At 45.4% G+C, this 18,760-nt stretch overlaps 1 protein-coding gene across 5 annotated transcripts in view; it reads left to right on the top strand.

The window, feature by feature from the left end:
• The first annotated feature begins 6,953 nt into the window (after positions 1-6,953).
• AGO3 (argonaute RISC catalytic component 3) overlaps positions 6,954-18,760 on the top strand; it is a 38,054-nt gene continuing 26,247 nt past the window's right edge. For all 5 annotated transcript variants that reach the window (XR_009820369.1, XR_009820367.1, XR_009820368.1 and 2 more), the window contains exons 1-2: positions 6,954-7,067; positions 15,797-15,968. Coding sequence is in view for 1 of the 5 variants with exons in the window: in XM_062014721.1 (XP_061870705.1) it covers positions 7,049-7,067; positions 15,797-15,968 (191 nt within the window). In the remaining 4 variants the exon portion in view is untranslated. The remainder of the gene's footprint in view (positions 7,068-15,796; positions 15,969-18,760) is intronic.

The raw sequence follows: 18,760 nt of genomic DNA, 5'->3' as shown, positions 1-18,760 counted from the left end.
GGTTGGGGGAGGGTAGTTGGGGAGGGGAGGGAGGGGGAGAGGGGATTTTTAGAGCCTTAAAACAGAAGACTAGATTTATAAAACTAATATTTTAGAATATGAGATGCTTTAATGGGTAAAGGGGGGTAAAAGAACAACAAAGCGACAACTAGTTTCTAGGAGAGTTCTAACACTAACAGTTCCCTGCCCCTGAACCATTTCCCCCGTGTGATGTAAGGCACCCTAGCACTTAGCTCAGAACTGAAACCTGTCTTCCTCGTGTTCAAAGCTAGTCAGCTGCTGCCATTTGAAGCAACAGTCACAGACTTTCCCATGGGTGAGTGCCTTACTACGATGCTGCAAAATTGTTTTAAAATCTTGTAAGGGGGAAAAAAAAAGAAACAAAACCCACAAAACCCCCTGGGAACGTTGTCTGGATGGTGATCCATCTTCCCATGGGAAGGAGGGAGTTCCTCTGGTCCTAGGTTGCAGTTTGTGTTAGATCACGACCTCACGGCGGTTCAACCTCCACTGAGAGATGTGCACTTTCATGTAGAACACATGTAATGGCTGCTGACCCCGGGTTTTTTTTTTGTTCCCAATGTACTACTTGTTATTTAAAACTGTTGCTGACAAATGGGGACATCTTCATCCCATGAAGAAGGACAGAAATCTCTGGCAGTTTTTTTTCTTCCTCTTTTTGGGTTGGGGTGGGTGGGGGTGGGTTTTTTTTTTGCTTTTCCTGAATTTTTACAGTGGACACCGGGATTTTTTTACTAAACATTATTTTTATACGATACTGAGTCTGTTGCCAAAACACACAAGTCATGAAACACGCTCAGAGTTTACATCCCTGCACTCCCTGAGGCTCTGCACTCACCCCAGAGGTTTCCAACCTTTCCTGTCCGATGAGTGTTTCCAAGTGCAGCCCGTTGCAGCGCCGGGTCCTCAGTGCCCAGCTCCCCCTCTGCGTTCTGCCCTGGTTGGCTGCTTCCCAAAACACCGTGTACCCCAACTCCAGCACCTCCAAACTTGTCACCCTCCCTGCTGCTAGGTTTTGCTGCTCTTTCGTGTCATGGAATCACTGATCTCATGCACGGGGTTGGGTTATTTTTTGTTCTGAAAGCACACCAGGTTTGTTCTGTAGTCAGAAGGATGAAATCCTCGTTATTATCCTGGAGGAAACTCCTGTTTGTGTTTGTAACAGGTAAAAAAAGCCTTTTTCCCAGCAGTAACACAGCAACTGCTTTCCAGATTCCTTTTGCTGTGCAGAAAGGGTGTTGTGCACAGCAGGGCAGTGGTAGCAACTCCTTACCAATATCATGTGGGCAGAGTTACCTTTTTTGATATGAAAGTGTGCACAGCACTTCCTACAAGAGAAAAACCACCACGGCGTGCACACCCCCACCAGGCTCTGCAAGGGAAGAGCTCCACTGTCCTTTTCCTGCCAAACGTGAAGGTGTTTCCAAGGCAGATGCACCCACGAGCGCTGCCCCTTGTCAGTGAGCGTGGACAGAAGCACACCCGTTTGGTTGTTGTACTTCCTGAGGTTTAAACTTGCCTTCTTGAGATGCTCATTGGTCACGTGGGCCCGTTGATCTGTCCTAACGCCAGGAATCCACCCGACCCGTTTTCTTTCTATGAGCAACGTGGTTGTGAAAGATGAAGACAGCAATATGCTATGCAAACTAAGTGCTGAGCCCACTGCTGCCACGTGTTGTGAAGATCCTACGTTTTAGCACAGTCCTGTTTTTCCCTCAAGACCGACAGCGTTTGGTTCACGTTCTCCTTTGCACCTTGTGTCGACCTCCACTGCTGTATATCTGCAAGGTGACGGGGGAGGAGATCGGGAAGGATTCGTGGTCAGTAGGGTGGTGAACTCTTAGGAAGGCTTGTAGAGAGTAGGGAATGCATCAACACTAAGAGTCAACATGAGAAGCCTACATTCCTGTACACAAGTGCCTGCATAGTGACACAAATTCAGCACCTCTCCATCTCATCCTCAGAACTCTGGCTTGTGCTCATTGAAAGCAAAATGATCTCAGAGGGGCTGAACTCGCTCAGCCTGTGTTTGAGAGCCCCTGCTTAAGCATCAGATTGGGGTTAAGGTCAAGGTTCTCTCTGCAAATCAGTTTGTTCACCAGCATTACAACAGAAGGCACCTGGCTGCTGTTCTGCAGCGAGGGGCAGAGGTATTTTGGTTTCTAGTTTTTGTTTTAGTGTTTTAGTTGGGTCTAGAGTTCTGAAATGTCTTTTGGTAGCTGTGGCATCGCACGTGCCATTTTTAACCATTTGAAAAGCGATTGGGCATTTACAGAAACAGCTTCTTGCTCTGTAACAATTTCTTTTTTAACCTTGAGACTTGAAATGTAAAAATGGACCTTTAAGATTTGCACTCGTTTGTAAGGTGGCTGTTCGTAGAAAACTATGAATGAAGACTTGCTGATGTAGCACCTACTTTTAACAGCAATTTTAACTACACAAAAGCTCCACAGCTTCTGAAACTCACAGCTGTTGACTTGCAGATCCCGTGTTCTGCCCTTATTTCACCCTCTGCGTTGGGTTTTCGTGGTTTTGAACAGGTGAAAAGCCAAACTCAGTAGCTGCTCTGCCCTTTAAGCCCTGTTGCCATGTTGAAGACGTTTGGCAGGGGTCTGAGTCACCCGCATGTTTTGTATAACAGACCGTGCACTGGTACCTTCTCGGCGGCTCCAGCATTCGGCATCGCCCTCGTTCCTCCGAGCTGCAAACAGTAACTGCATGTTGAGGTGCTGTGCATTGTGCTACCCATAGCAGATAGGTGTTAACCCAGATGCATATCAGGATTTGTAGTTACCCACAAACCACATCCCTCCCCTTCCCCTCTCCCCCCACCACGGACACCCCGAATGGCTCCCGAGTCTCTGCCTGTCTCCGTGCGCACGTGTTCCTCCTGCAACCGGGAGCATCGCCAGCTGCATGCAGCTTTGTGGCAAGAGGAGTAACTTCCATTGACCTGTCAGTTGTTGAATGCTGTTCATTTCTCTTTTTATCTCTTTATCTGAACGTGGTGGTGGGGAGGGGGCGAGAGGGCAGAGCAGCCCCTTCCCCAGAGCTTGCAAGTGTCCGACCTGACGCCTCAGTGTCCGAAAGCCCGAGCGTTCAGACCTTGTCTCATGGGGGTTTTTTCTTCTTGGAAAAGTCAGTGTGAAAATAAAAAGAATGTGATTCTTTCAGGAAGGGAAGCCAGACAGCAGGACAGCAATAAACATGTGAAATTCATATCTTGCCTGAGTGATTTGCACTTCAATAGTTGTGAAAGAAATCTGACGGGACTCGCAGTGCTTTTGTGTTCGGTTTCTAGCCCCTTTCGTACCTCCTTTCTATGAGCAAGTGTTGAACTGTACATAGAGTGTTCACAAGACACTCTGGGTTGTTATTTTTCTCGTGGGTTTGGGTTTTTTTGGGGGGGGATTTTGGTTTTTTTTGGCTTTAGCTTGAACTCTGTATGGTCCATTTGTTCAATAGATGTGAACAGTTGATGTACAGTCGTACAGTCCTTACTAAACAAGCAGCAGCACAGAACTTATTTTATTAAGAAAATATGGCTTATATTTTAAAGGTTAAATACCAAGTCCCTTTTTTTTTGGTATGTGTGGAACCAAGACTAGTAAAAAGTAACAAAATCCTTGGATTAGGCCAAAAGAAAATACTGTAAGATCATAACCACCTCTTTATTAAAGAAAATGGTGTGATTCAAGAGCTCCAGAACATTGTAATTTGATTTGATTTGATTTGATTTGATTAATTGCCTTGGTGGAATTTCCTTTTCTTTCTGTTTTTTTTTATTTTTGCCTTGGTCCTGATTTTTTTGCTTGCAACTTTGACTTTGCAGTCCCAAGTGTCTGTTACCCTGTAACTGTTGGCAGAAGACCTAAATAAAAGCAATGTGAATATGTTGGAGTGACACTCCCGAGTCAGACTGTGTGGGGAAGGGAAGTGCACAGTCCTGGCCCTTCCCTTGAGAAAGGCCAGGAGGTGAGCAGGGAAATGCTGACTGTAGCTGAATTGCATCAGGTGCTGTGGAGGAGCCAAAACCCCTCACTTTCCAGGTTTCAGTTTCGTGAGGGAATCACTTCAGTGAGCAGATGTGTGTTTAAAAGGTTTTGGAATGTGATGTCTCCAGTGGTTATTAAAACATCATCTGTCTGAGAACTGACTTGATTTGAGCTCTTTGGGTTATAAGGTGTCAGAAGTGTCCATCAAAATGCACAACTGCTTCATCTGCATTGTCAACTTCAGGGCTGCAAAAGGCCATTGGCTCCAAGGAGCTTTATGGGCAGATTTTGGATTCCTTTCAAGTTGGAGTTAAACTTGGTCCTCTGGGTTTCTGTTCTGTGCCATGTTTTACATTTCCCAGTGCTGCAGTTCCTTGCAGATCTTCCAAGTCCCCTCTGATGCCAACAGCTTATAGTTGTGCCTTGGGCTCCAGCCTTGGGGGTTGTGTGCCATCCCTTTGGATTTGGTGCATTACCTGGCATTGACATACCTTTGGCTGATGAATTATTTAGCAGTTGGGCTGGAACTGGGCTGTTGAATAATGCCAAGCAGTTGTAAGGAGCTGCTTGCTGATAGCACTCAGGTCCTCACTAGCTCATTTCACCTGGACTGTCACATGCAGAATGTGTTGACCTGAGCATCTGTACAGACTCTGCACAAATCCTACTGCTTTTAAGGTTCTGTCACCTTTGTCAAAACGAGCCCTGCTGCCTAACAGAAATGTTTTGCAGCTTCCAAAGGGGTGTTTCTGAGAGGGGTAGAACGGGAAGTTGTGCCTCGTGCAACTGGGCCTGAAGTCCTGGAAAACAGGTCGGACTCCTTGGTTTCAGATGTTGAATTGGCATTTGAGCCCTGGCTCCTGGTTCTGATTACAGTGGCCCGAGCTGCAGAACCAGAAGTGCTTGTGTGCTTCAGGCATGTGTGTTTCACAGAGGTGTCTCCCTCTGCCCTATCTGCTTCATCTTGGAGATCACGTTTCCCCTTCCCTCTCAGGATGTCACTTAAGGAAATAGTCTTGTGCTTTTAACTTGCCTAGTTTTAAAAGTCTTGCTGTGTGGCTTACCCTGTAACTAAATGTACTAAATCTGTCAGTCTCCAGGATGGTCATTCTTGAGTCTGAAATCTGGATTATGAACCTCAGAACTGCTGGCTCAGAGTTCCAGCTTTTCATCTGGGGATGTGCCCCACTCACCTCCAGGAAAGGTAACACTATTTCTTCATACCAACCTACATGGATAAGTCTCAATATGCTGTTGTTACCAAAAAATGATCTTTTGAGGGATCTTAGAGGGCTTAGAGATAAGGGTGCTGCTGCCTGACCCAGCACTGAGCCTGCTACCTCTGAATCACTCCCCCCACACACAATTGCTTTGCATCTTTCACCCTCTGCTTGTTTGGTGACAGTTTGTGTACTAAATCTACAACAAAGCGATGCTAAACATTGTTAAACACTCCCAAAGGCTGGAAAAGAAAGGACAGGCGTAGGTTCTGGATTTGTGCTGATGTAGTGACTCAGAAGTCTTTATTCTTCTCACCAACCCTTAGAGGCCCATAGCTCCTCTGCAGATTGGAAAAAAGAAACCCAAGGCTGATGTCAATCCCTTGGTTGCCATGGGAATGTGAAAGGATAACGTGCATCCATCAGGGCTTTTAGGCAGTTGAGAGCACACTCGTCAGATGTCTTTACATCTCACTCCCTGAGAAGGCTGTTTCAGAGCCTGACAGGAGGAAGGCTGCAGATGCACACCTGCACCCTCGTTATCCACAGCAGCGTTTAACACTTTCACCTTGCCTGCAGTGCTGGCTTTGCCCTCTCAGCCCTCTCCCCATTGCCCTTGCAGTGCCATTGCACAGTCCCCTGCAGTCATCCACCAGCCGTGTATCAGCAGGTTTTTCAGCAGGAAGAAGCCCCAGCAGCATTCCTGGCAGGTGATGACAGCATACAACAGCCCTCAGCGCTCCCAGCCTGTGTGTTGCTGCTCAGCATGCTGCTTTCAGGCTGAGGTGTGGATCATCTTCTGATAGAGTTAGTGAGGATAAAAAAACTGCAAAGTAATTTATTTGGAACTGGGCTGGAAGTCACAGAACTACAGAAGCTTAAGGGTTGGAAAGGACCTCAACAGCTCACCCAGAGCAACCCCCTGCCAGAGCAGCACCACCTAGAGCAGGGCACACAGGGACTCATCCAGCTGGGTTGGAATGTCTCCAGAGAAGGAGCCTCCACAGCCCATCTGGGCAGCCCCTGCCAGTGCTCCCTCACCTCAACAGGGAACAAATTCTTCCTCTTCTGTTCCAGCTTGTGCCCATTGCCATAACTGCCACAGCGTGCAGCCGGCCGGGAGAGGGCAACCACCGCAGTCACGGTGTAGCTGGTGACGGGAGGAGCCCAGCCCCGTGCCTGGGTGTGACTGTGCGGGCCGCGAGGGGGCTCGGGGCCGTGCGGGATCTGGGGGCTCGGGGCCGTGCGGGGGCTCGGGGCCGTGCGGGATCTGGGGATCGGGGCCGTGCGGGGGCTCGGGGCCGTGCGGGATCTGGGGATCGGGGCCGTGCGGGGGCTCGGGGCCGTGCGGGGGCCGCTCCCGCTCCCGCCGCTTTTCCCGCGCGCGCCGCCGTTGCCCGGCAACCGCCCCGTCTCGCGCCGCGGCGCGCGGCCCCGCCCACTTCCGACCCCGCCCACTCCGCGCGAGCGAGCGCGCGCTCCCGGCGCCCGGAAGGCTCCGCCCCCCGGAAGAGGGGGTGTGTGCGCGCGCGCCGGCGTGCGGGGGCGGGACTTCCGGTGGTGCGGGGCGCGCGCGGCGGGGCAGAGCGGCAGCGCGAGCCGGGGCTGCGGCGGCCACGCAACTTCCGGCCGGACGGGGCCTCCGCGCGCGCCGCCGCCGCCTCACGGGCCGCGAGCTGCGGGCGGCCGAGGCGACGCGCCGGGGCCTGCGGGGAACGGGCCGCGCCGCCGGCCAGCGCAGCCCCAGCCGGCCGCCGGGCCCAGCTGAGCGGCGGAGCCCGCAGCCCCCAGCGGCTGCACCCAGCTCCATGAATGGAAATCGGCAGCGCAGGTAAGCGCGGGCGGCGGCGGGGCGGGGGGAGGAGGGATGAACGGGAGAACGGGCGCCGGCCCGGCTCGGCCCCGCGCTCCGCCTGCCGCTTGGCCGGAACGGGGTTTCCCGGGGCCTTTCGCCTCTTCCCCGCTGCCCGGTTCTCGCCCCGGTGTAGCGGCGTGTGCAGAAGGCCGAGAGCGGTGGATCTCGGCCAGGCGTGTTCGCCTCGTTCGTGACCCGTGCGGGGAGGAGTACCGCGGGGAAGCCGCGGAAGCCCGGGTGGTATGTCTCCGGTAACCAGAGGACGCCGAACCCCCTTGTCCTGCTCCGCCATTCTCTTGCGCCGAAGGTAGTGGAGAATTAATTCATTGTATTTCATAAGCGGAGCTTCCCAGCAGCGCCGTCGGCCGGCTTGCATAACCGGGTAACTGCCATGGTGTCTCTGAGGTGCCGCCTCGAGAACCGCGGGCTTTCCCCGCCGAGTCGGCAGCCGCCGTGCCCTTCTCAGCCCCTTGTGCCAGGCCAGAAGAGGCCATGGGCCGCGGTGCAGCTGGGCACTGGAGTTTTAGGGCTGGTTGCAGGTACCTCCGGGCGTCCGGCTACACAGCAGCCAGCCCAAGGTCTTGATATTTTTGCCTTACACTGTTTGCTCTCTGTAAACAGGAGGCACATGCTTAGTATTTATAAGCTTTGCGTTAAAAATATGTTTTGAGAGTTGGAGAAGGAACTTCTGCTTCAGTTTATCGAAAGAATTCGTTTAAGACAAGGAGGAAGGAAGAGTTGAGGTTTGGGTGGTGGTTAATTGGTTGTTCGTGGATGGCAAAGGGAATGTCAAAAACTGCTTGGGGTCCCATTTCTGTCACTTCAGCAGGTGCAACAGCCAGTGAAAATACGAGCTTAGAGTGAAAGTGTGGACATGAAACGTGCACTTTCATCTCAGTGCTTAAATCCATTTGTAACTTACAGGGAGGTTTAGGTTAATGGGGGTTTTGGCTGGAAGAACTTGCTGCCTAAGCTGTTGTCCTTGTTCGGTGAGGTATGTGATGTCGTTGGAACTGTTTTAGGAAGGTGCTGGAATTCAGAGGGGATGCTCATCAACTGTGCCCATTAAAGAAATGTTAATTATAACCTGGTGGGGTTCTGGTTGTCTCGTGATAAGAAATTGATTTGCAAGAGTAGCCCATAAACCTTTTAGTTTTCTTTTGGTGTGAGTTTGCCTGTTGTTAGGCCAGGAGACACTAGATTTTAGCAGAGCACACTACTGAACAGTGCTCCCAATGCAGCATGATGGATGCTGCTTCCCACGTCTGCTGTGTACTGAGAGAAGCATTAACTGTGAAGTTAAGATTCTGTGTCATGAGGGTGCTTCTGGCTGTCAGACACCAGAGATTGGTACAGAGGCACCCAAGAAGTGTCATAAAAGGGAGAAGAACATTGAGATGTGCTTCCTTTTCTGTGTGAGAAGGGAAAATATGGGATCTGGAGAGTGGGGAAACCTCCAGTAGGGTTGTGAGTATATCTGGAGTAAGCAAGCAGTGCTGTGGGTGTCTTCCTATTGGTGTGACAGGCTTAGCCTCTGAAACCTAGAAAGCATGTCTCTTCAGTCATACAAGTAGGAGAAGGCTATGAAGATGGCTGTTGAGGGTACAGGCTTTGGTGAAATCAAACTGAGGAATAGCCAGGAAATGCTCTCTGGGAAAAGGTGAAGCCAAGTAAAGCAGCTCTCAGCAGGGGAATGAATTCAGTGTCATGCCTCACACTCCAGAGCTCCAAAACTTCCACAGGCAGGTATATTAAAACAGTTCTGGGGTGTAGTTGAGTCGGTCAGAGTGCTGTGCTTGTCTTCATTTGCACTTCATAAATGGTTCTTTCAGAGTTCACAGCTTTTTGTGTTAAAAGTGTCAATTGCTTGGGGTTTTTTAACTCCACTGTTTCTGATGAAGCACTCCAGACATCTTTAATCTTCTGTTTGCTTTTCCTTACAAACTGGGGGCAGATGAAATGGTGAGAATTTGCTTTTCTCTTTCTGTGTGAAGAGTAGGGATTTGGGAGGACCATTAAGTTCTAGTTTTGTGGGTGGAGTAGAAGAGGGAAGGGGAATGAATCACAGGTGCCTTTGGAAGTGCCTTTCAGAACATGTGTGGAATGAGGTGCAGTGGAAGCCATTTGATTCATAATATGAACCTTTACAAATTGTTTCACCCTCAGAGCTTCACTTGTTTAGTGACAAAGGTGTCTGGGTACTTCTTGAGCTAATTTCCTGTAGAAATTTAAAGAGATGACAGGAATATATGGCTTATGCTGTTGTGTTTAAACAACGCTAATCCAACTACAGTCTCCTACCTTAACTGTGGCTGATCCCTCCAGCAAAGAGCTGAGGCTCAACCTGCAAATCTCTCATCTACAGCCTTGCTGAATAATGTGAAAATTCAGCTGGTAGTCCTAAAACTTGTACTGAATTTGGAGTGAGAAGAGACAGCAAGGTGACTTGCCTAGTGTTCTGAGATATCTGGATCAGTGAAGAAATTTCTGTCTCTCATTAGACCAGACTCCATAACCAAACTGTTGTGCAAAGCAAATTTGGGTTTGTTGTTGGGTACAAGTAGAGTTTTGTCCTTAAAGTTCTTCATAGTTTCTCATTTCTTTGAGCTCCAGTGCACTTTTTTCCCCTGAAAACAGTGGAATTTGATTAATTTATTCATTTTGTTCACATGCAGAACTTGTCGGGATGTAAAGCTGAGTGTTAGGTTCAAAGAACTCTTAGTAATGGCCTCAAGTTGCACCAGGGGAGGTTCAGGCTGGATGTGAGGAGGAATTTCTTTGCTGACAGAGTTGTCATGCTGCCCAGGGAGGTGCTGGAGTCACCTTCCCTGGAGGAGTTTCTGAGGCAGGTGGGTATTGTACTGAGGGAAATGGGCTGGTGGGTGACAGGGCTGGGACAGAGGCTGCACTTAACGATCTTAAAGGTGATTCTAACTGCTAAAACTGGGTTTTATTCTGCAAGGGGCTTTCTGGTAGTGTGCTTCTGCATCCAGTGATAGGATTGTGTCTCTCAAGTCTTGATGTTTCGCTCTTAGATATTTTTCAGGCAGTAAACTGGAAAAAGGGGAACCATCTGAATCTTCAGTCTGAGACCTGACCAGCAGTAGGTGCACGGCACATTTCACTCCAGGGCAGCAGTTCAGAGTTAGTGAGAATGGAGAAGGAATTACATAGTTTTTCAATACAGTAAATGTCACACCAGATAAATCAAAATGAGTGTATTAGGAATTGCAGATTTTCTTAGAAAGTGGGGTATTTAGTGCAAATGTAAGTACATATTGGTAAAGGTTTCTTTTGGTGGCAAAGCGTGGTGTATCTACCCACAACAAGGGCAGTTTACCTTCCTGGTTTTGGTCTGTGGGAATGCCTTCAAGGGAACAGTACTGCTGTGTTTGTGTGGGCTGGACTGTCATCTTCTCTTCACCTAGACTGGTTAAGTATTAGAGTTGAGGTGGGAAGAGCCCTGCAGAGCTGCTCCAGCCCCTGCTAAAGCAGGTTCCCCTGGCTCAGGGGGCACAGGAACGTGTCCAGGTGGGTTTGGAAACCTTCTGAGAAGGAGCCTCCACACCCTCCCTGGGCAGCCTGGGCCAGGGCTCCCTCAACCTTACAGTGAAGTAATTCTTGTTTGTGTTTCAGTGGAGCTTTTAGTGTTCCAGCTGATGTCCATTAGCCCTTGTCCTGTCACTGAAGACAACACAAAAAAAGCACTGTTTGTGAAGTCTAAAGTACTAATTTTACAATGTGCATAAGAGCTACTTTTTCCTCTTAACAGTTCTTCACTATTAGATTTTTCAATGCTTCAGAAGCATTTATGATCTTGTTAATGCTTCCAGAACACTTCCCTCTGTTTTCTGTAACTTGGTTAGAGTGGAAGGAGTTGGCACACTAATATGTACTTGAGCAGTTTGCTATCACAGAGCATGGCATCGAAACATTGGCTTTTGATGAGTTTTAACATGACTTCTCATTTAAAAAAACCCCATGAATTATGAGTAGGAATGTTTAGGAAATGTGGATTGCATTACTCATAAATAATGTAATGCCACCCAGCGAGGCCTCAGCTACTGCAATGAGGCGATTCATGATTTCTGGCATAAGGAAGGAGCTCAGTTATTGAAACCAACCTTTAAATGTAATCTTCCCTATCTGTTTATTTAAGCCAGAATTAACTTATTTTTTTATTAGTGATAGGATTTTCCTTTAGCTCCACAGACTGGGCCTCTTGAGTCCAAGCAGAGGCCGGGGGCCCTCTGAAAGGGAATCTTTCCCCTCCATCCTCTCCCCCTCTATGGAGAGCTTTCACCCCCGTGCAGGCTCCAGCCTGAGGATAGAATCTGTTAGACAGATCTGCCTTGTGTTACTGAGCTTAAATAACATTTACCTGTTAAGTCCTTTATCATATGTTTAAGGCTGTTCAGTCACCCATTCAATTATAGATTTAGAACTGTTTTATAAACAGAAATGGTTTTATAACGCTGATGCCACAGAAGGAAAGAGGATCATTTTTCCTCTGGAAGCCTGGTTACTAGTGTGCCTTTCTGTAACAACAGGATCACACAAGTAAATCTCTATTTTCTATTAGCATCTTGCTAGAAATCAGTATTTTGCTTCACACTCTAAAACTGTCTTGCATGCCAAAAGCTTCAATGTTCTATGGAATGGTTTGTTGAAAAGTATGTGCAGGTTTCTGTGCTGCTGCTCGGGCTTTATTCCGATGAAGGCTTCGTTTGGTTGCTAGGTAGATGGAAGCCTGTGTTTTGGATGCATGCCAGATGTGTTCTATACTGCTGCCTGTATTGCCACAGAAATTACAGCCCATTTTTGTTGTGTTTAATCTTTATTGTAACATCTATAATTCTGCAGCAGAAAAGACTGTGATTCAGGGCTCATTGAAAGCATTGGAGGCACATCCATCTTGGTCTGGAATATGATCTGACATGAATGGGGATTTTCAAATTGGGGATCTGGATACTGAAAACTGCAAATTTCTGCTGTTTGCAAGTTCTGTTGGAGTTCTGCTGGCAGAGGTGCCTCAGAGTCATGCTTGAAATTGCTTTAATTGTTCATGTGTCTTTAATGTGACTCCAAACATGAGTTTTTTGATGAAGGATTATTGGTATGAGCTTTTATTTCAGAATGTATTTAATAAACATACACTTACTCCATTTTAGCAATGGATGCTTTAACTCTTTGGAATCCTGGTTTCCTAATGAAGCCCTCTAAAAGTAACAAATCCTTTTTTCATCTCTTTTGGAGGTTTGTTGAAATGCTCAATTAAATGTGAGCAAAGCTCTTCAGAATACCTTCCATCTCTTCTCAGCCAGCTACCTGGTTGTGGGCCATAGATCAATCAATGTGTTCCCCAGCCTCCTGCACAAGCACAGATACCCACCTTAGGCTCCTGCACACATTGGACTGCAACAGTACTGTCCTGGATGTGCCCATATGGGGAATATCAGTGTAAATCCCCTGCAAAATGCAATAAGGATTCAATATCCCTCCTTCCAAATGTGGTGGTGGAGAGCACACCATGGTCTGTGCCGCTGCACACAACAGACCCTGGTAAATGGAGCAACTGGGACTTTCCTGGGTTAGTATTTGTCTGTTTTCTAGATGTATTGGAAAGGCTTTTGCTCTTACTTGTTTATTGAGCATTCACTGGTCAGAAAACAGTCTTCCAATATTGCTGAAGGATGTTCATAAATAGTCAGCCAATGCTGTGAGCAGTAATTGATAAACTGATGTGTGGTTAACTCCCCAAGAGATTTTTCTCCCTACCTTCTGTCCTTGCCTATTTAAATGCTCAGTTTATTTTTCCTGTGTGTTTTCTAAGAGTAACTATACATTCAGAAGGTTGAGGCTGTTTAGTGCTGGATCTTGTACCTTCTTGAAATGCACTCCTCTGCTGCATAAAAGCCTTCCAAGTATCTGAAGCATCGATTTCAGTTCGTGTATCCCAGGTTCTGTTGGACATCTGTCCATGTTGTGGACTTTCCTTAACAGGTTGTGTGAGTTGAATACTATCCAGTCAAGTTTTTTTCTTGCATTTTTAAGAACATACTGGACAGGCATGATTTAATGGCAGAGTAGTAATAGGTTCTTGAACACAAAGACCTTTCTCCTCTTGTAACTGTGGGCAGCTGAGCAGTGCAGAGCTTCTCTCCTGGAGGCAGCGAGGGTCTGAGTTTTTCCTCTCTCTGCTGCTGTACTGCTTTTGCAAAGATTTTGGAAACTGGTGACTTTGGTTTGCAGTGGTTAATGTGAAGGAATTGATCTGCCAATCACAGGCATTCTGTGTGGCTTAAAATAATACTACTTTTCATCTTTTTGGTGGTTGTGTTTATCTCCATTGGCTTGACGCAGGATTTAGGCATGAGGTTGAGTCACTGATACAATATGGGATCAGTGGTTGTCCTCAGAGCTCTTCTTTAGGTTTTACTGGGTTTGAGTCACAGGTTTGAAGCCAGTGACACGGACTTTCACAACAATCTGATGATTTACTGTACTTTGAAAGCAGGATATTCTGAGTGGGTGCTAGAGTGTTTGGTCAGTAACAGCAGAACTGAACAACACGCTCATGCTTTAAGTTGACGTGTCTGAGGGAGCACATATGCTGCACAAAATGGCATTCAAAATCATTCCTGAGTGGTATGTAGACCTGCACTACTTACTTCTTGGTCACTTAATTCCTCTTTGCCAAAACCTGAGTTCTAACAACTTCTAGGGTGAGCTACTTCACCAGGAGCTGTGCTGGCACAGCTGGATAAGGGAGGTTAAAGAAACACTTTGTCTAGCAATTGGTATTTCTCACTTTGTTCATCACTGTCTTCAAGGAGCATTTGGTACAGCATTTCTTTTATGGCCCAGGATTTTGAAGTGTACACTGCTCTATATTAGTAACAGCATATCATTGATCATTGGGGTTCTATCAATCTAAGCAAAGGGGTAAATGATGGGATAGCATTCCCATAAAGGGGATTATCTTCTCCAGAAGTTGAGTGCTCAGTTAAAAACTTCAACATAGTGCTTCAAAGGATGTGGTGACAAAGCTTTCAGCTATACACTGTGTTTTGCTGAATGTCTTCATGAAGATTGTCTTCACATAGACTTTCTTCTGTGCTTAGAGATTTTAGCAATTGGCTTTTTTACATTTTACATGAAGCTAACAAATGGGGGAGGGAGCCAGGACAGACCAGGCTATAGCAGCCTTTTTAGCCCTATCTTTATTTCATCAGTTTTGTTAGCATTCCCTGCAGATACAAACTGAATGCAAACTGTGGCATGTATGTCTTCATTACAATCAACTAAGCATTGAGTAATTTATGCACTCCAATGGTTCGTAGTAACTTTTTGCATATACTCTATTCTGAAAATATATCTGGAGTAAGCTGTAGAGCTGCTTTTACTCTTGTGACAGTATGAAAGTGAAGAAAAAGTTGCTGAGAACAGATGCTTGGAACAAGTTGTGCATGAGCAGAGTGTGTGAGAGTGTTTTAAATGATGCTTTTTAGTTTCTGTTTTTATTTTACCTTGTGGCTGGAAGCCAAGCCCACTCAGAATTTTTTTGTTAGCTTTCTGGGTAGAGCCAAACAAATATTACAGTGGAACTTTGCTTTGTTCACTTATTCTCAGTATGTGGTTTCCTTGAAGACAGCATTTTTTTTTTTCTTGGAATGGTAAGATTAATCAAAAGGCACATAAGGCATTTTTTACCAGCCCTTGACATTTTAACTCTTCTATGAAATCGAGTGGGCTGGAATTGCTATCTGCGTCACTGAGTAGGAGGAGAGGGGAGAACTTTTCACTAACTTAATCTCTGTAAATCATGACATTTGTGTGATGAGTAGTTTTAAAAAAACTCAGGCTACAAAGCATGTTGGTTTTGTTGGGGTCTCTCTAACTGGAAAGAGAGATTTTTAACTGGAAATACCAGTAGAAATTCTTGAAGGTGGGGACTGTGTTCACTACCATGTTTGGTTTTGTAAGACGTGAATAACTCAGATTGTGAGCTGAGGCTCCTCATCTAAATTGTGAACTAAATTAAATAGATAACCAGATGGGAATGAAACATAACTAACTAACATGTCTTGTGCTGCAGGTTTTCATGGTTTCTCTGAGCATCTCTCAGTATTCTTCCCTAAAGTATAAAGTAACTGCTAGTTTTATAATCTCATGTCTCCATGACTTTCCTCTTCTGGTCAATCAGCATTATTCATGCAATTAGGAGGTGATGATTTGACTCTTCATGGATTTTCAGCCAGCAAAGTTCAAGAATAATCCATCTTCCAAGACTAAGCTATTAAACAAATTATCCTTACAATTAACAGTTCAGAATTTTATCACAAGCAACACACATTAGTCCAGAGCTGTTTCCATATTTCTGTGTCAACTTTGTTCTTCCTAGAGTGTTCAGAATAGACTTCTAAAGCTTCTTGTGTTTTAATGGTAGAAAAGTGCTCCACAATAGCACAGTGTTAAAAGGAACAGCACCCTTTTGTGTTTGGTTTTGGAAATCTCCTGATTTTATTCATGCTCATCACAGAAGCTGAAATTCAGTGAGCAAACACTTTCAATGGGAGACAGGTAGGTGTACCAGCAAATGCATGCAGCCCTGACTGTTTTTGAACTGTAAGCTAGAAGCACTTTTTCAATGCAGCTTGTCTGGGGAGCTTGGCTTCTAATCTGTGCTATTTTTTCTTGTGCAGGACCCGTCGGGGCTCAGCCCCTGCTCATGGTGCCCAGACGTCCTGGCTATGGCACCATGGGCAAACCCATTAAACTGCTGGCCAACTGCTTCCAAGTTGAAATCCCAAAGATTGATGTTTACCTCTATGAGGTGGATATCAAACCAGATAAGTGTCCTCGGAGGGTGAACAGGTAAGAAGGTGACATTTGTCTTCTAAACTATCCTGATGCGTTTGTAAGCAACAGAGGGACCTACTGAAGTAACTGCCATCTCTGTAATGTCACTTCACTTGAAAACTGTTGAGTAAAACCACCTTTTTCACCTGTTACATGGCAGTGCTTGATTAAAATAGACTAAGGAGACAAAGCTGGAAGAACTCTGGTTGCTCCAGCAGTTGCAGTCTGTTTCTCTGTAGTTGTTTCCATAATAGTGAGAGAAGCTACAGATGTTTGCAAGTTGTGCATTTGGAATAAGTTGTTTTAAAATAGCAACTACATTTTGCTTGAAATTGAAAACAAAAAAGAAAATCCTTTTTATGGTGCTGTTTATAGGATAATTTCAAGCTTCCTTCCAAAACCAAAATGGATGTTTGTCACAGCTTGGTTTAGTTGGTTATGCCTTAGATAAATGCTGTGTCTGCTGGAGTTCTCCCTTTGTGTGGAGAGAGGGGAGAGCATTTGGTTTCAGTTTGGGAAGTAATGCTGTGTTAAATGGTCAATATTTTTGCTTTCCTAAATAATAATGATTTCCTGAAGAACGCATTTGCAGCTGAAACAACTTTTTCATGTCTCGAGTATCTAACCGTTGCTTTTGGCTTTTGTTAGGTTGTGTGAGAGTTGTTTCCCAGAAAGTGCTTTTTATAGACTGGAGTTAATTTGAAGTGCTTTTTGAGGTTTCTTATTCATAAAATTAGCTGTTGTAGTATAGGTGGAGTTCAGATGCACTTACAGCTTGGTCCAGAAGCTCATCAACTTTGTGCTCTATCAATAGAGACACTGTTTTGCTTTTCCTTATTCGTGTTACCAACTGGTAGAAGCAGTTGTCTGGTTTTTGTCAAGGTAAACTGAGAAGACTAATTGAACACTGGCAGCAAACCTAATGAGTTGCTTTAGTAGTCAAATATTTTCAAATGAAAGACTACATTTGCTTTCAATTTGACAGTAAATACAGTCTGTAAATCATGAATCCCAATCTAAGCTGTAGTTTCAAATCTGGAAGCTCAGGGTAAACCTTGTGTTCATACTGGTGTTTTTTCAAAGTAGGGAACAAAGACATTGGTTGGTTAAGAATACTGCTACCTCACCAACTTCAGTGTGTGTAAAAATGAGGCAGATGTTAGCTAAAAACTGCAAGAGCTTGTATAAATGAGCTCAATAAAAGAGTGTATTATCTGCTGCATGAATAGCTTTGGATAGGGTACTGTGGATTATGCAGAATGACTTTTATTAGTCTGTGTTTGAAATCAGTACATTGAAATACCTGCTTGGAAGAGTTTTCCTTAGGAATACATTTTTCTCTTGCATGCCATGCCAGTGAGTCCTAAGCAGCCAGTGGATTTACATAGACTCAGCTCTTCTGAAATAGTTTCTGACATCCTGTCTGCATGCTTGTGTCTGGAATAAATAGGAGATTCAGTTTATGAATAGTTATATTTCCTTTGAAGTTCACCTGAGCCTTTATTACCTTTCAGCTGTAGGGAGGCTTTAAAATCTCAAGTGCCTTTTGCTTCCTTTTCGCTTTCCTCCATACGCTGTTCTTTACCACTGCTTCTGCTTTGCTGTGGACTGGACAGCAGAGGATAAATCATGCAGGATTCAGAGGCAGGACATACCCTGAGATGGGAAGTCAGAAGGGAGCAGTGTACCAGTGCAGAATGGGAGTTCTGTTACGATGGGCTTGTGCAGGAGCACAACTGAGTAGGTAGTTTGAAGTTGCTTGGGTAAATTCACATGCTTCTGGTCAGTGGGAAAAAATGGATTCTGAGAGCTTGGTAATGTAAAGAGCTGTGAAATGGAGAATTCCTCTTCCCTTACCCCAAGTCCCAGCTGAGAGGTAGAAGTTCTGCTACTAATTTTGCTCGAAGAGGAAGTCAGTATTTATCTTCTTCTGAACTCCTCTAGCTTAACGCTTCCTGGTCAGACAATAGTATACTAGTAAGCTTCTGCTTTTCATATATACTTTGCATATGCTTAAGACAGGGGTTTAATTTCTGTAGAACAAGGGAGTTACATTGTTATCAATAAGATACCACCGTTGTGCCACTGAAACATAAAGAACCCCCAAAGAATTCAAATCCTGAAGGCATATTTCAGAGGTATTGCAAAAGTCTCTTTGGACTTGATATATCTACTATTTGTATCAAGAAGCTTTTTTTATCTAAGATGTGTAGGGTTGTTTAAGTGTAAGTCCAGTGCCTGTATCAGGTTCCTGTGTTCTTTATTGCCATCAATGAGGAATAAAGTTAGGAGAATGTATAATTGGGTGCAAATCTGATCAGGCTTTTACTCGATTTTGTTGTAAAAACTTGCATTATTGAGGACTTTTAGCTGAGACTTTTAAGGTACCTCATTGGTTTTTTTTATCCAATGTAGTCAGAATTCAAAACTCTTGTTAATTGAAGAGATGATGAAGGTTATTAGGCAGACAGTACAATTAACTGGCACAGCTTTCAGTAGTGAGTTTGTACTGGTTTTTCATAATACTACCTTGTGGATTTCTTCCAAGGTAAGTGTGTCCTTGTTTTCTGTAACAGAGCTTATACAAAGGCCTCTTGTTTCTAGAATTTTCAGAAATTATTTCAGGAACAGTATGTTCCAGTGTTTTGAGTGTTTGCATTGATTACAATGTTATTCTGCAGTGTTTATCTGTTATTTTAGTTGGAGCCTGTGAAGCACCTTGTTGGAATTCCAGTGGGTGTTCCATAATTCCCTTGAGTAATACATTTGTTGAAACTACCTCAGCAAAACACAGGGTGTGTGGGAGC

This window comes from Colius striatus, chromosome 24 (assembly GCF_028858725.1).
Source record: "Colius striatus isolate bColStr4 chromosome 24, bColStr4.1.hap1, whole genome shotgun sequence".
NCBI lineage: Eukaryota > Metazoa > Chordata > Aves > Coliiformes > Coliidae > Colius > Colius striatus.
Note: the sequence above shows the minus strand (reverse complement) of the source record. Positions and strands in the feature narration are given on the sequence as shown.